Below are 17,310 nucleotides of genomic sequence, written 5' to 3'. Positions count from 1 at the left end.
ATTTATCCGGCCTGCCCGGTGATTTTGCCGCAGCTGCTTGTCCTGCTTAGCAGCTGACTCGTCCCAGGCCCACAGTGCGCTTGTGTGGAATGTGTGCCGCACTCTCCAATGGCCCTCCAATGGTCTAAGGGACAGTGAACTGGCCCCCTATTTAAAAACTTTGAGGAGCCCTGAATTAGAGAGTGCAGTGGGCTATGATCACACCACTTAACTTCACCCAGGGTAACAGAGCAACACTGTAACAGGTAACCCTGTCTCCATAAAAATACAAAAAAAAAAAATTAATCTCAAAAGCCAGTATCCTCTCTCCTCTAGGAAATGGGATATCGATGATTCTCAGTAATCAATTGAGACCTATCATTCTATTGATTTATTTCCCGAGACACCACAGTGAAATGCTGGTAAGGAAGGCATATGAAGAGATTTCCAAAGTTTGGACTGAAAGTCATAAAGAATAAAGTGGCCCTTTGAAAGAACTTCAAATTAACTATTGTATAACCAAAACAGAACGCATCATGTCCATATGTCCTTGCATCTTTGATATATATCGTGTCATGAGAGTCAATGTATTTTGATTTAGAATTATTCATCACCACATAACATCAGAGATTAATATTACAGAACCAGAGACTAAGTTACTTATAGTATAAATCCTGACATTCTACAGTAATGTTCCTTGGGTACTAGCCTCACCATAAACATTTCATTGGCGTGTTTCATTGAAGGTGTACCTTTTCATGTGTAGTGAGTGGTGAGACCTGGATAAAGCCCCCGCCACATACATTGCACTTATTTGATTTCTCTTGTATGGACTCTCTGATGTTGATTACTGATAGAACTCATGATGAAGAGTTTGCACCCTGAAGGAGTCTGCAGAGTCTCTCACAAATGACTTCTCTGATGCTGAGCAAGCCGTGAAATGTGACTAAAAACCTTACCACATACATTGCATTTGTAAGGTTTCTCTCCAGTATGGATTCTGTGATGAGTTTTAAGGTTTGATTTTTCACGGAACGCCTTGCCACACTCATTACATTTGTAAGGTTTCTCTCCAGTATGGATTCTGTGATGAGATTTAAGGTTTGATTTTTCACAGAAGACCTTGCCACACTCATTACATTTGTAAGGTTTCTCTCCAGTGTGAGTTCGCCGATGACGTGTAAGGGATATCTTTTGTCTGAAGGCCTTATCACATTCATTACATTTGAAAGGTTTCTCTCCTGTATGGATTGTGTGATGATTTTTAAGGTTTGATTTGTGACGGAAGACCCTGCCACACTCATTACATTTGTATGGTTTCTCTCCCGAATGGACAACATGATGATTTTTAAGGTTTGATTTCTGACAAAACAATTTGCCACACTGATTGCATTGGTAAGGCCTCTCTCCAGTATGAATACAGAGATGTCGTGCAAGGGTTGAATTGTAATGGAAGATCTTGCCACATTCGTTACATTTGTAAGGTTTCCGTCCGGTATGGTTTCTGTGATGATCTTCAAGGTTTGAGTTTTGACAGAAGGCCTTGCCACACTCATTATGTTTGTAAGTTCTCTCTCCAGTATGTGTTTTCTGATGAACTGTAAGAGATACCTTGTGTCTGAAGGCCTTGCCACATTCATTACATTTGTAAGGTTTCTCTCCAGTATGAATTCTAAGATGAACTGTCAGAGATAATTTGTGCCTGAAAACCTTGCCACAATACTCACATTTGTAAGGTTTATCTGCATTATGGATAACCTGATGAATATGAAGCCTCGAAAACAAACTAAACTTTTTACCACATTCATAACATTTGTAAGGTTTCTCTCCCAAATGGATCGTGTGATGATTTTTAAGGTTTGATTTTTGACGGAAAACCTTGCCACATTCATTGCATTTGTAAGGTTTCTCTCCAGTATGAATGCCCTGATGTCTTGTAAGGTATGAATTGCAAGTAAAGACCTTGCCACATTCATGACATTTGTAAGGTTTCTCTGCAGTATGAATACTCGCATGTTGTACAAGGTATGAATTGTAAATGAAGGCCTTGCCACATTCATTGCATTTGTAAGGTTTCTCTCCAGTGTGAATACTCTTATGTCGTCTAAGGTATGAATTGCAACTAAAGACCTTTCCACATTCATCACATTTGTAAGGTTTCTCTTGAGTATGAATTCTCCGATGTTGTGTAAGGTATGAATTACAACTAAAGACCTTTCCACATTCATCACATTTGTAAGGTTTCTCTTGAGTATGAATTCTCCGATGTTGTGCAAGGTATGAATTAAAACTAAAGACCTTACCACATTCATGACATTTATAAGGTTTCTCTCCAGTGTGAATTCTACGATGATTTGCTAAGTTTGAATTTTGACTGAAAACCTTGCCACAAACATCACATTTGTAAGGTTTATCTGCATTATGGATAACCTGATGTATATAAAGCCTTGAAAGTACACTAAATGCACTGCCACAGTCATTACATTTGTAAGGTCTCTCTCCGGTATGAATACTCTGATGTCGTCTAAGGTATGAATTGCAACTAAAGACCTTGCCACATTCATCACATTTGTAAGGATTATCTCTTTTATGGATTTGCAGATGGGCTGTAAGTGTGGAACGCACACTAAATACTCTGCCACAGTCATCACACTTGTAAGGTTTCTCCCCAGTATGAATAGTCTGATGTCGAGATAGGTGTGAATTTTGACTGAAGTCTTTGCCACACTCATTACATCTGTATGGTTTCTCTCCACTGTGGATTCTCCAATGTCGTACAAGGTCTGAATTTTGCCTGAAGGCTTTGCCACACTCTTTACATTTGAAAGGCTTCTTTCCAGTAAGGATTACCCCATAGTTAGGAAGGCTTGAAGACACACTAAAGGCTTTGCTGTGCTCATTAGGTTTATAAGGTTCTTCCCTAATGTGTGCTTTCTGTTCTTCTGTGAATACTGGAGAACTGACAAAATCATTCTTATATTTATGAAATCTGTGGGTTTTCAGTTGAGAAGTAAGGTTTTCAAGTGGTAAAAGTGAGGTAATAGGGTTGATAGTATTTTCAACTTGATTACATTCATAAATTTTCCCTTCAGCTTGAAATAGCTGCATTTCAGGCAGATGGAACTGAAAGCTTAATCCCAGTTCAGTTTTAATGGGCTTGTTTCCTGCATCATTTCCCAAGACACAGCTCCTCCCTAGGAAAGCAAGAAAAGAGTGGAACTTGAACCTATGGATCTGGCACTTCTAGAGTCTGAGAAAAAGACTAGCATCTGCCCCACCTGACTCACATATAGAAAGGAATATCACCACAGTTTGTCTATCGCCTGAGCAAGAGCAAGACCCCGTCTCTACTATAAATAGAAAGAAATTAATTGGTCAACTAACATATATAGAAAAAACTAGCCGGGCATGGTGGTGCATGCCTGTAGTCCCAGCTACTCAGGAGGCTGAGGCAGCAGGATTGCTTGAGCCCTAGAGTTTGAGGTTGCTGTGAGCTAGGTTGACGCCATGGCACTCACTCTAGCCTGGGCAACAAAGCAAGACTCTGTCTCAAAAAAATAAAATAAATAAATAAATAAATAACAATCACATATAAAGAACCTATCTTTTTACTTCAATGAACTATGGGAACAAACTAAATACAATAATAGCTGAAAGATGAATAAAGATTAGAACACAAACCAACTGGAGTCTGGAAAAACACAACAGAAAATCACAGAAGTAACAGATCATACACCAAATGATAAGAAGACTGACAAACCCTTGGCCAGATAAAATAAAAAATAAAAAAACCCAGAAGAGAGAAATTACTATAATTAGAAACAAAAAAAAGAAACATGACGATTGTATGTTAATAGAAAGGAAATTAAGAGAATGAGATGGAACAATAACAATAAATTTAATAACCAAGAATGCATCAATGTGTAGAAATACACCACTTACCAACACTTAAGCATGAAGAACTTAGAAACATTAAACACACCAGTGACAAAGACAGTCACTCACTAATCAAATATCTCCTATTAAAGGAAAGTACAGAACCAGATGACTGGAATGTCAATCTATGAAATATTGCAAAACAATAAAAATAAACACAAACACTCCTGAAAATCTTCCAAAAATTATCAAGGCAGGGAACATTTCCAAACTCAATTAATGAGGCTTGTGTTATCTTCACAGAAAAGACAGATAAAGGCCCTACAAGAAAAGAACACTGTAGAGCAATATTCCAGATTATTCAAATGCAAAAGTCCTCAACAAATTGCTGGCAAGACAAACTTTCAGCAGCACACTGAAAAGAATCACACATCATGACCAAATGGGATTTATTCCCAGAATACAAGGGGGTTGCAACTTAGAAACATAAATCTGTGTCTTACTCCACAAAAACAGAATAGAGGAAAAAGTCCAAACATTCACCTCAGTTGGTGCAAAAAAAAACCCTTAAAAATGTATCATAACAAAATCACTCAATACACTAAGAATACGAGGAATCTACTTAACATAATAAAGGCCATATATAAGAAGCTGACAGCTAACTTCATACTCAAAATTGAATGAAGGCTCTTCCATTAAGATGAGAAAAAAGAAAATGAAAGCCTACTAGCATTATTTCTATAAATCATACAGTTGTCCCTCATTATGGAGTGTTGGGTCCAGGTCACCACCATGATACCACATTCTGGGGATCCTCGTCCATATCTGTGGTTTCTACATCCTCAGGTTCAACTAAACACAGATTGAAAAATACAGTCTGCCTTTGTATCCCTGAGTTCCACGTGTGTAGTTCATCTACTGTGGATGGCTGATGTAGGAGTCATTGAATTTGTGCATGCAGAAGCTATGGATATGGAGGGCAAAGTGTAGTTACTGGAATCGTAGCTGAAGCAATGGGAAAAGAGAAAGAAATAAAAGGCATGCAATTGGAAAGGAAGACATAAAATGATCTTTGTTCAGATGACAATCTTTTACGTAGAAAATCCTAGAGATTCCACAAAAAACTGTTGGAAGTAATGAACGAATTCAAAGATAGAGGATACAAAATCTACTTAAAGTTAGTTTCTTTCATATACATGAATATAAAAAATGCCAAAAGAGGCCGGGCGCTGTGGCTCACGCCTGTAATCCTAGCTCTTGGGAGGCCGAGTTGGGCGGATTGCTCAAGGTCAGGAGTTCAAAACCAGCCTGAGCGAGACCCCGTCTCTACTATAAATAGAAAGAAATTAATTGGCCAACTGATATATATATAAAAAAAATTAGCCGGGCATGGTGGCGCATGCCTGTAGTCCCAGCTACCCGGGAGGCTGAGGCAGAAGGATCACTCGAGCCCAGGAGTTTGAGGTTGCTGTGAGCTAGGCTGACGCCACGGCACTCACTCTAGCCCGGGCAACAAAGCGAGACTCTGTCTCAAAAAAAAAAAAAAAAAAAAAATGCCAAAAGAAAAATAAGTAAATGATTTACCATACCATCAAAAAGAATTAAATACTTAGGAATGAGCTTAACAAGGAGGAAACTGATTTGTAAACAGAAATGTAAGAAATAACTACTGAAAGAAATTAGAGGACACACAAACAAATGCAAAAATGTCCCATGTTCATGCTTTGAAAGACTTGATGTGAAATGTCAGTAACAACCATAGTGACCTACACATTTAGTGAAATCCTTAGCAAAATTGTAATGAAACTTTCTGCAAAGGTAAATTTATACTTAAAAAGAAATCACACAATCACCTAAATACGAAAAAAAATCTTCAAAGAAATACAAGAAGAGGTCTTACATCGCCTTATTACAAAACTCATTACAAAGCTACCTTAATCAATCCAGTACTGTACTGCCATGAAGATAGATGTATGAAGCAATGGAAAAGAATAGCATTCACAACAAAACTCACGAATATATGGTCTAACCATGATCAAGTAAGGGGCAACACAATGTAAAGGGGAAAGGACAATCCCTTCAACAAAAGTGCTAAGGGCAGGGCACGGTGGCCTACACCTGTAATCCTAGCACTCTGGGAGGCCAAGGTGGATGGATCCTTTGAGCTGAGGAGTTTTGAGACCAGCCTGAGCAAGAACAAGACCCCATCTTTACTTAAAAAAAAAAAAAAAAAAAAACAAAGAAATTAGGTGGACAACTAAAAATATATATAGAAAAAATTAGATGGGAATGGTAGTACATGCCTGTAGTCCCAGCTACTTGGAAGGCTGAGGCAGGATTATTTGAACCCAGGAGTTGGAGGTTGCTGTGAGCTAGGCTGACATCACAACACTCTAGCCTGGGCAACAGAGTGAGATGCTGTCTCAAAACACAAAAAGAAAAGAAAGAGTCCAAAACAAATTGAATATCCACATGCAAAAGAATGAAGTTGGACCTTTATGTCACACAATACGAAAAAATTTACTTAAAATGGATTCATGACGTATATAAGAAACCTGAAATTATAAAACTCTTAGAAGAAATTATAGGCAAAAAGCTTTATGAGATTGGATTCAACCATGATTTCCTGGATATAACACCAATACACAGAAAACAAGATAAAAATACCCATCAGAATGTCTATTTTCAAAACTAATAAAAGAAAATCCTCAAAATAAAAAGTGTTGGTGAGAACTAGAGAAAGGAGAGACTCGGCCCCTGCTGGTAGAATATAAAATGGTGGAACCACTTTGGAAACCAGTAAGAAATTTCTTCATATAATTCAAAATTGGGAATTATCTTATAAACCAATAATATCATATCTGGGTATATATTGAAAAGAATTAAAGACAGGATTGTAGGCTGGGCGAGATGGCTCACATCTGTAATCCTAGCACTCTGGGAAGCCGAGGCAGGCGGATTACTCAAGGTCAGGAGATCGAAACCAGCCCGAGCAAGAGTGAGAGTGAGACCCTGTCTCTACTAGAAATAGAAGAAAATTAATTGAACAACTAAAAACATATATACAGAAAAAATTAGCTGGGCATGGTGGCATATGCCTATAGTCCCAGGTACTTGAGAGGCTGAGGCAGAAGGATTGCTTAAGCCCAAGAGTTTGAGGTTGCTGTGAGCTAGGCTGATGACACGGCATTCTAGCCTAGGCAACAGAGTGAAACTCTGTCCCCCCCCTAAAAACAAAACTCAGACTTGTGGGGGGAAGGGGGGAAAATGGGCATTTATTGAAACCTTAAAATCTGTAGCCCCATAATATGCCGAAAAAAAAAAAAAAAGATTGTGAGCAGGTATATACAAACTCATGTTAAAAAAAAAACAACACTATTAAAAAGTCAACAAGAAGCGAAGTGTTCACTACCAATAAATGGATAAACATGTCTATATTAAATACATAAAAAAAAGATTGAGTCCATAAAAAAAAATTACTTTATATGCTACAATATGGTTTAACCTGAAGGAAACTACACTAAGTGAAACAAGCCAGACATTAAATAACAAATACTCTATGATTTCACTTCTATGAGGGATCTGAAATTATCAAATTCATAGAAATAAAAATGGGGAGGGCCAGAGAAAATAGGTTAGGGAGAAGTGACTTTCAATATTCTAGGTAATGAAACAATTCTAAATACAAAGAATGAGAAAAACATGATGAATTTTAGCTCTGCTAATCTCATAAAACGTAAGATATTGTCAAATTTCTTTGAAAACAAAAGGGGCATGATATCAGAGGTACCACCACTTTACATATTAGTAGATACAGAGTTGTGCTTGTGCAATGAATGAAAACTTATGTGCATGTATCTAAAATGAGTAAATCTAACTTCATAATTGTCACCAGAAGAGCATAAATAAATAAGTAAATGACCCACATTGAGGATAGCTCACATTGAAGGGCACTATTAGGAACAGCAACGAGCAGCAACATACCCTGGCAGTGGTATGGACACCCACGGACAAGGTCATCAGCAACAAAGGCAGCAGAACAACAAAGGCACAGAACAACAGGACAGCACCAGGCTGTCAGTTACCAGGGGCCAGGTGAACATTACAGGAAAGTCAGATGAAAAGAGTTCACAGAAGCCAGATGACAGGTGTCCCATAGAATCTTTATTCTACTTTGCCCTGGTCTCTGTTTGAGCTGCAGCACCCCCTGGAGGCCAAAAGGATAAACTATCACATGTCTAAAGAATAGAGTGGTTAAGGATGGGCAAAGATTTCTGCTTAGAGCTCACAGCATTAAAACTTTGTTTGACCACCTAACTCCCCGACTTGCAAACTTTTCCAAACACTGTTTAATAGTGTGGCTTCCACTGTGCCCACCGGAGCTCTTACCTGAATGCAAACCTGGGATCCTCTCCTCCCTATTTGAGTTTCCTGGTGTTTTCATTTCACTGTCCATAGTCCAGGGATCTTCCCCTTCCTCCAACACAGAGATAACCCTCAGGTCAGGAAGCAAGATTCCTGCTAGGAAAAACAAACAATCAAGAAGTGCTGTGGCTTTGCCAAAATTCAAGCCCTATATTTAGGTAGGAGAGAGGACATTACAAATGGAACAAGAAACATACTCCACAAAGTCATCCATAGATGGCGTCTTTCTGAATGTGTATACAAGTGAGTTATGCAAACATCTAGTTCTCCCCCAGATAACTACTGAAGTGAAAGGTTGGGAGGAGAAGACAAGGACCTGGACATTTTTAAAGTTTCCCACAAGGCTTTTTTACATATGGAAACCATTGTGCCACAAAATGATGTATTATGAAGAAGACAGAACACTTGAAGAAAGGGGACATTTAAAGTCCAGAAGGCATTATGGGGCTTTCATTTCTGAGGCAATAAGACTTCCATCCCAGTCAAGCAATGCAGGGCCTCCCAAGGGGCACACAGAGAAAATGCAGACACACACAAGGCAGATCCCGATGTCGAGAGCCACGTTATCCTCACCCAGGGAGACCAGGTTCCTGTAGTTCTCCAACATCACGGCCCTGTATAAAGCCCTCTGAGCAGGGTCCAGGCACTTCCACTCTTCCTGAGAGAATTCTATGGCCACATCCCTGAATGTCAAATGTCCCTAAAATGTAAAACATCTCATTACAAAAAATGAGAAGAGACCTGTAAAAATTGATTTGGTTGAAGTGAGTATTCTGACAGATCCACATTAATATACTTTTGAGCCATTATGTGTTTTATAATACTTTCTCGTAAGAAGTTACGATATCTTCTAAATAGGTGTGGATCTCATTTTTGTGGACAATACAAAAAAAAACAAAAAATTAACAGAGGTTTATCTCTTTTCTCTATAGAGGTGTTAGATATTCTGTCTGACACACCAAATGATATTCAGTATCTCCCTGAACTAGAATATGAGTAGTGTCTAGTGTCTTCAAGATGACTATGTCCATAGTGGCTTGTAAAAGAAGATCAGAATCTAAAAACCTGTGATGAAGACAGCAGAGGCATACTGGAAGCTTTTGAACACCTCCCATATGCTAGGCAGTATTCTAAATGCTTTACTTGTACTACCTGCTATAACAACAAGAGCCCATGAGAGAAAGATCCATTCCCATCTTACTAAGGAGATAAATCTGTCTCAGACACACTTAGAAAAAACAGCTCTGAGGGCAATGGGCTAAAAATGACAGAGTAAGCACTGATCCCAGGTGTCTGGGCATTAGGATGAGACCTCATGGATCACAGAGTTAAGACGCAGATCAGCCTCAAAAGTAAATTGACAGAGAATTACTTAACTGAGAGAAGTTGAAAGACATTCAAGGATAAAGCATGCTAGTGGCCGGGCGTGGTGGCTCACGCCTGTAATCCTAGCACTCTGGGAGGCCGAGGCGGGTGGATTGCTTGAGGTCAGGAGTTCAAAACCAGCCTAAGCGAGACCCATCTCTACTATAAATAGAAAGAAATTTATTGCCCAACTAACATATATGGAAAAAAATTAGCTGGGCATGGTGGTGCATGCCTGTAGTCCCAACTACTTGAAAGGCTAAGGCAGCAGGATTGCTTGAGCCCAGGAGTTTGAGGTTGCTGTGAGCTAGGCTGATGCCATGGCACACTCTAGTCTGGGCAACAAAGTGAGACTATCTCAAAAAAAAAAAAAGAGCAAAGCATGCTACTACACCAAAGGTCATTACACACATGTACACACATGTATACCAGTCATATGTTACATATACTCACTAATATCAATTCATTAACATGATAGTATAGAAAAATTTGAAGCCCATGGAAAATATTCAAGATAAAATTATAACTGACAAAAATATAAAATTTATATAAAGTGATGATGTGCCTTTGGTGATCCATGCCCACATTCACACACATCACATGCACACACTTATATATATATACACTTATACATGTCCACTGAAATAACAGGACATGTCTCTGTGCAGATATGTCCCTCTGCTGCCCACTGAACCAGGGTGTTTCACAGAAAATAAACTGCAATAGGAAGACAAACTGCAGAGTTTCTGACCATTTCCGAACTCGCTCTACTCCTGGTGACACCCACACTCACGCTGCACCAGTGGGGAGCTGGGCTGGGCTGAGCTCCCACCAGGGCACTGACCTACCCAGGACCAAACCTGATGCAGAGCACAGCCTCCCTCACTCCTCCTTGGATCTCAGGCTGATCTCCACCCTCAGCAATGGAGAACACTGTGCCTTAGTATTAAATTCTGGACACAGAACAGGGAAGAATCCCCTGATTCACTGGAGATATGCTCCAATAACCCCAGTGGAACCATGGATACTGCCGAACCTTATATGCTAAGCAAGTCGAAGGAATATCAACATAATTTTGAAAAACGAAAGAAAACAGCTTGCTAAATGACATGAACATCTTATGACATATATTTTATATATATGATCTGAAACTTCCATTATAAAACATCACAACAAAACGTTCACGGAAGAATTTTTTCCAGCTCGGCATGTGCCTGACGATTACAATCCCAGCACTTTGGGAGGTCAGGGGGGGATGACAAAGGCCAGAAGTTCAGCTCCAGCCTGGGTAACATAACAAGACCCCATCTCTACGAAAAGGAAAAAAAAAGGAGACAGACACGATGATGTGTGCCTACACTGTAAGCTACTTGGGAGGCTGAGGTGGGAGGATGGCTTCAGCACAGGAATTCGGGCCTACACTGATCTATGATTGTGCCACTGCACTCCGGTCTGGGAAGCCCAAGATCTGGTCTGGAAAAAACAAACAAACAAACAAAAAAGAATCCATGCTGGAAACCCACAGTCTCTATGGGGTGGATACACTGAGAATAACTGAACCAAACTTCTGCTTTTGTTTTTTTTACGGAAATACATTTTATTTTTAACTTTCAAAAGTAAAACAGTTACAGTTGAAGTAAACTATTAACAACATATAGTTGATATCTATTAACCTCATACAGCATTGCTATCTTTTCTTGAAAATACTCAAACACACTTGCATTCTATCCTTTAGAAAATAGGATATTTGCATTTAACAACTTTGGTGGAGAACACAATTCTACAACATCCATGTTTTCTTTTTTTTTGAAAACAGAGTCTCACTTTGTTGCCTAGGCTAGAGTAAGTGCCGTGGCATCAGGCTAGCTGACAGCAACTTTAATCTCCTGGGCTCAAGCGAACCTACCTCAGCCTCCCAAATAGCTGGGACTACAGGCTTGTGCCACCATGCCCAGCTAATTTTTGTATATATATTTTTAGTTGGTAAATTAATTTCTTTCTATTTTAGTAGAGACGGGGTCTTGCTCAGGCTGGTTTCAAACTCCTGACCTAGAGCAATCGACCCACCTCGGCCTCCCAGAGTGCTAGGATTACAGGACCATACATGTTTTTCATGATACTTGAAATACTGAGTTAAATGGCAACTTAACCTATCTCTTCGAAAAAATAACACAATTCTGAACCAAACTCCTGCTCTCAGACATTGATGTTGACGTCATTATTATAAAATAGATGATGGAATAAAATATTATCACTGATGTCTATCGTTCCACACTATTCCTGGTAAGAAATAATTTTGCATCAGAAACATACTGAACACTCGATTAGCTTGAAAGGTAGTAGAAAATCAGGCAGAAAAGATTTCCTCGAATGGGTCTCCTTTTCCAGAATTCAGCATGCTAAGCCCTGACTTACAAGTGCAGCTTGTCTAATGCTGCTCTGCAGAGAGCTGACAGTACACCCAGAGGTGGCCCCTGAACAGTCCCTGCTGCTCAACAGCACTGACACGACAGGGCCACAGCCGGTCTCTAACCTATGTCACTGTGTGAAGCCCTTCCCAGGACTGTGCCCAATGGAGCCGCTTCACCAGGTCATGTGACTAGGTCACAGTGACATGGAATCAAAGTGGAGATATGAGAGGCACTGAAGGAAGGCATGGGTGAGTGGGAGCAAACAAGTCAGTGAGAATGGCTCAGAGTCAGAGAAGACTAGCAACTCCAATGCCCAGCATTTGAGAGAGGAACATGACATAGAACAATCCAATAAGATTATTACTTTACCTGAGTAACAGCCATTCCTGACTCCTTTAGTTTCTTCTTCCTCCTGATCTGGGATTCTTCCTCACCCAACACGAATCTTTAAAAGTCAATCCTGAATGTCAAAAATATGCTGTTGAATGCTGAGATTCAACACATGCCCCCTCTGTGCCACAATCCATGAAGAGCAAAAGACATCCCACGTAAAAACGTGGTTTCTCCTGTCCATTACACCAAGGGGGGATGCAGGGACAATAAACTCATAGGTGACGATCAACTGGTGAGTCTATGACCCCTTTGATCAGAACTGGCTCTCCTCTTGGTGAAGCCCACACTCACGCTGCAGCAGCAGGGAGCTGGGCTGGGCTGAGCTCCCCTGCAGGGCACAGGTATGGCCCTGACCAAACCCAATGCAAAGCACAGCCTCCCCCCCCCCTAATCTCAGCCTTCGGAAATGGAGGACACACACCTGTGGTTATCTACCATGAATACAAAGTCCCAACTCTAAATACTCTTCAGCCTGGGAACACCCTATGTGGAGTTGAATCTGTGACAAGGAGACAAAATAAATATTTGCCAAATGCCTCAGCACCCTAACGTGAAGCCAGGAGTGACATCCACTCAGAGGAGCAAGGCCGGGATCCCTCCCAAAATCTGGCAGTCCTCTTCCCTCGGAACTTGTCGCCAGTGTCCAGACACTACAAGATGAAGGACCAAGAAGAAACATGCAGAGCAGCCAATATGGACCACAGGTGGGGGTCAAGGTGTGGCTGGAATGTTAAATGGGGAACACGGATAACAGAAGTCCTCTCTGAGAAGGTGATGTCAGAACAAAGACCTGGGGAAGGAAGGGTGCTTCTTACATGCAGCCGAGTAGCCAGAGAGTTCTAGGCGTTGCTTCCCCATGAGCATCTCTTCATTTTGTTGCTCTCTTCTCTCCTGCTCCTTCTCCCCTTCTTCCCCCTACTGCTTCTCTTCTACCTGTTATGGTCTATTCTGGGAACTGTTTTACCCATTGTTGCTCCTTCTCCCCAGTCTTTTCACTGTCCCAATCACATGTATTTCTGCCTCTTTCTTCCCATGTCTGCTCCCTCTCTGCTCTCCTGGTAAAATTCCCTCTTTCCTAGAGACACCCCCTTGTCCCCACTCTCTGGCATCCCCAGCTGTGATGCCCTCTCTGCTCTACTTGTCACCAGGTGCTCCCTCTTCTACTCTGTTGGACCTGGCTGCAAATCATAGGTCCCCTCCCCCACTCTCTGACTCAGATGCCTCCACCTGTGCTGCCCATGGCCCTAGTCGGCTGTCCTTCAGAGCTCAGGAGATCTAGAGTTTCTCTAAACTTCCTTCAGGGACTTTTCTCCCCGTGCTAGTTCCCAGCTTCTGATTTCACTCTTCCTGTGTCTCTGTAAATCCCTCCCACACCCTCTACTTTGCAGCGTGTTCATGTGCTTGTCCTTCTTCCTTTCTCTTTCTACATTCTATTTCCTCTCCCTTGCTGTCCATCTCTTTCTCCACATATTCACACGGAAGGAATAGGAAAACCATGCTCAGCTCCAGAAGAGCACATTTTCTAGTGGGGAGGAATGTGGGATGAAAAACATTGGGTGTCACAACACAAGCCTTGGTCACCTCCCCCAGCGCGAAATCAGAGGAAGTGGTTTCTGAAAACACACTGGGAGAGCTGAAGGGCCCGGCCCAAGGAGGAGGTGGAGGGGAGCAGATTAGGAGAGAAGTGGGGTCCGCAGAATCCCTGGACCAGGGAGGAACGCGGCTTCTCCAGGCCTGGGGCTGCGGCGCCGCCCTCCAGGGGTCGGCCAGGGCGAGGCTGGGGGACCCGAAGGGCCTGGACCCACCCTCAGGTGAGGACTTTACGGGGGCGGAGCGAGCGTTAGGGGTCACCGAATAGCTTTCAGCAGGGAAACAGTCCGGAAAGCGCGGTCTGCAGGGCCCGAAGGCAGAAAGGTCGGGCGCAGGACCCGCCTCAGGTGGACTCTAACTCACAGGGAAGCGACACCCGACTCTCCGGGACGTTCACATTCACTCGGGGACAGAGGGCGGTGAGGATTTCAGGGTCTGAAGGTCCCCCGCTCCCACGTACAGAAGTACTGGGAACTGCTGAGGGGACAAAGGGAAACTCACCCGCCAGAGGGTCGCAGTCTCTCCACGCCAGCGTCTTCCGGGTCTGCGGGAAAGTGCGCGCGCAGGCGAGGCCGGGGCGGGGCCGCCGGGGTGGGCGGGGCCGGGGCGGGGCCGAGGCGGCGGCTGGGCGGGGCCTGCGCGTCCTGCCACCTGGCTCCTGTCTGCTCCACTTTTCTGCATTCGGGAGGCCAAACCTACCAGGGAGGCTGCGGCAATTCAGCGGTCTGGGAAGTGGAATCTGGATGGCGGCGTCAGCGTCGGTTGGTTTGAATCCAGGACAGTTCCTGCAATTAAAATTAAGTTTAGCAATTAAGTTTTCTGTAAAACACAGGCAAACGAAAATGTGTATCGCAAAACCCGCCTGGGCGGAAGGTGGCATTTCATGCTGATGCCCAACACAACACAGGAGAAATCCTTTCCGTTTCTAGTCCCCGTTCACTCCGGAGGGAGAGTCAGGCCGAGCTCAGTTTCAGAGACTTTCACAGGGACGACACTCAGGGCGTGGAGGGCTAAGGTCAGTGACAAGTTAGGTCACCAAGTATTCCTTTAAAAAAGGCAATAACTTAAATATAGGTAGAAATTAGGTAGTTGTTCCTTACACTTATTACTCTCTTACACTCTTGAGAGGAGGTAACAAATACCTGTCAGATAAATTTTGCTGACATCATAATATGTTCACATCAATATCTTGTAAATCATGTAAGTGCATTATGAACGTAATTAGGAAGAAAACATACTTTTATTTAAAAATTCGAATAGATTTTAGGTCTTTTGTTTTCTCCTTTTCAATACTCTGGCAAGAGTGGAAAACAAAGCCTGTAAAATCATCTTCAGAAGACCATTGGATATATTGACATAAACAATCATGAATTCTGCAATATTTCCAAGTGTATGGAATAGACACATTATTCTCTTTTATGGAACACTTAAGAAAGCTTATCAAAATTTACACAGCTTCATGTCTGCCAACAATAATTTTATAGCAATATTTATTTATTTACTTTTTAGACAGAGTCTCACTTTGTTGCCCAGGCTAGAGTGAGTGCTGTGGCATCAGCCTAGCTCACAGCAACCTCAATCTCCTGGGCTCAAGCGATCCTACTACCTCAGACTCCCGAGTAGCTGGGACTACAGGCATGAGCCACCATGCTCAGCTAATTTTTTGTATATATATTTTTAGTTGGTCAATCAATTTCTCTCTATTTTTAGTAAAAACAGGGTCTCGCTCTTGATCAGCCTGGTTTAGAACTCCTGACCTCTAGCAATCCGTCCACCTCGCCCTGCGAGAGTGCTAAGATTATAGGCGTGAGCCACCACACTCGGCCTATAGCAATGTTTTTGAATGAAAATATAGCAGTATGATTTTCTCTCACATCCTTAGTTGGGAAGGCTTCCTCCATCCTAAGGTGGTAATTAGTGGAAACATGATGTTTAGATATGAAAATTACCATTAACATATTAGCAGCTTAAAATGAGCACTGGCATGGCACAGTGATGAATGTGAGAAGTTATGTCAGCATTTTATTATTATATTTGTTTTGTTATAGAAACAGGGTCTCCCTATAATGGCCAGGCTAGATTTGAATGTTTCGCCTGAAGCAATTCTTCCACCATAGCCTCGCATAAGTAGCTAGCCCTACAGGTGTATGCCAGTTTGACTGCTATCATCATATTTTCTTTGTTGTTTCTTTGTTTATATATTTATTTATTTTTGAGACATGGTCATGCTCCCAGGCTAGAGTACAGGGGTACAATCATAGCTCACTGCAAAATCAAACTCCTGGGCTCTAGCAATCCTCCAGCCTCAACCACCCAGAGTGCTAGGATTACAGGTGTGAGCCACTGTGCCCGGCCTCAGTAAATTATTGAATTTTCAAAACACATTTCCAAACTACAAACTACTTTCAAATATTGAGTATGTATTTTAGCTTCAGGCACAAAAAGAGAAGAGAATATACATATACATATTCTAACACAGATGGAAGAAAGAAAATATTTTCCTGTGTTAAAAGAGAAATTCAACTTTAGTCTAGAAGAAATTGTATTGAAAAGGATTATTGCAATAGGGGGAATGCTCCAAAAATAAGCTCCCCAAACATTCAAGAGTCACACAGAAGAGACCTCTCTTTAAGATGGAAGAAGAAACAGGCTAGGAACGACCAGGCATGGGGCAGAACATGAGCCCCGGGCATGACCTATACTTCTTCAGGGAATGTTTTGTCCTAAGCCTGGTCTTGGGAGGGCTTGCAAGGAGGAGAGGGTGGTCATTTCACTGGCCAAGACTGTCCAAAGTTCAGGGATCTGGGAGGAGGAGGAAAGCCTGAGGTTTGGTAAGTCAAGTTAGCCAGCATTTTTTATTGATCAGTGAGGAAAAACAATTCAATACAAACAATAATCCTTGATAAGAAGAAGAATGAGAATTTGAAGGATCTGTCTCTGGATTTTACTTTTGTAAATAAGGGAGCTATCATTAGACTTAATGAAGTGCTGTCAGGAGTATGGTTCTTTGCAATGAGCCATTTCTACAAAAACCAAAAAGCGGGTGGAAGGAAGGGGAGTTGTGGTTGTTTTTTACACTCTCTTATTTCCTAGCAGTATCACCATCTATTATAACATGAGCAAAATTCAAGAATTAACGCATGTCATGTTTTACAAGTGGACTATGAGAAAATGTAAAGTAAAAATAATAATAGCAATAAACTTACCCACACTTCAGTCTTTGAATGGCACTGAAGGGCCCTGAGTATTCACTTAGCTGTGTGGTGTCTGT

The 17,310-nt window shown here is 41.7% G+C and overlaps 1 protein-coding gene across 5 annotated transcripts; it reads right to left on the bottom strand.

Annotated features, from left to right (window-relative positions):
- Positions 1–357: 357 nt before the first annotated feature.
- Positions 358–14,618, bottom strand: LOC105859969 (uncharacterized). Of its 5 annotated transcripts, none has more exons than XM_012744264.3 (6): positions 14,541–14,599; positions 12,871–12,948; positions 12,426–12,501; positions 8,854–8,980; positions 8,245–8,376; positions 358–3,173 (listed from the first exon to the last, which is right to left on the bottom strand). In XM_012744264.3, exons 2-6 carry the CDS (start codon positions 12,885–12,887, stop codon positions 883–885), a joined length of 2,643 nt encoding a protein of 880 aa, XP_012599718.2. In that variant the 5' UTR covers positions 12,888–12,948; positions 14,541–14,599; the 3' UTR covers positions 358–882. The 5 variants fall into 5 exon arrangements, with proteins under 5 accessions (XP_012599718.2, XP_075855039.1, XP_012599721.2 ...); XM_075998924.1 differs by having other exon boundaries at positions 8,245–8,373; XM_012744267.3 differs by lacking the exon at positions 12,871–12,948 and having other exon boundaries at positions 12,426–12,516; positions 14,541–14,618.
- Between the last annotated feature and the right edge of the window lie 2,692 nt (positions 14,619–17,310).

Source organism: Microcebus murinus, chromosome 32 (assembly GCF_040939455.1).
Source record: "Microcebus murinus isolate Inina chromosome 32, M.murinus_Inina_mat1.0, whole genome shotgun sequence".
NCBI lineage: Eukaryota > Metazoa > Chordata > Mammalia > Primates > Cheirogaleidae > Microcebus > Microcebus murinus.
This window is presented reverse-complemented; position numbering and strand designations above follow the sequence as displayed.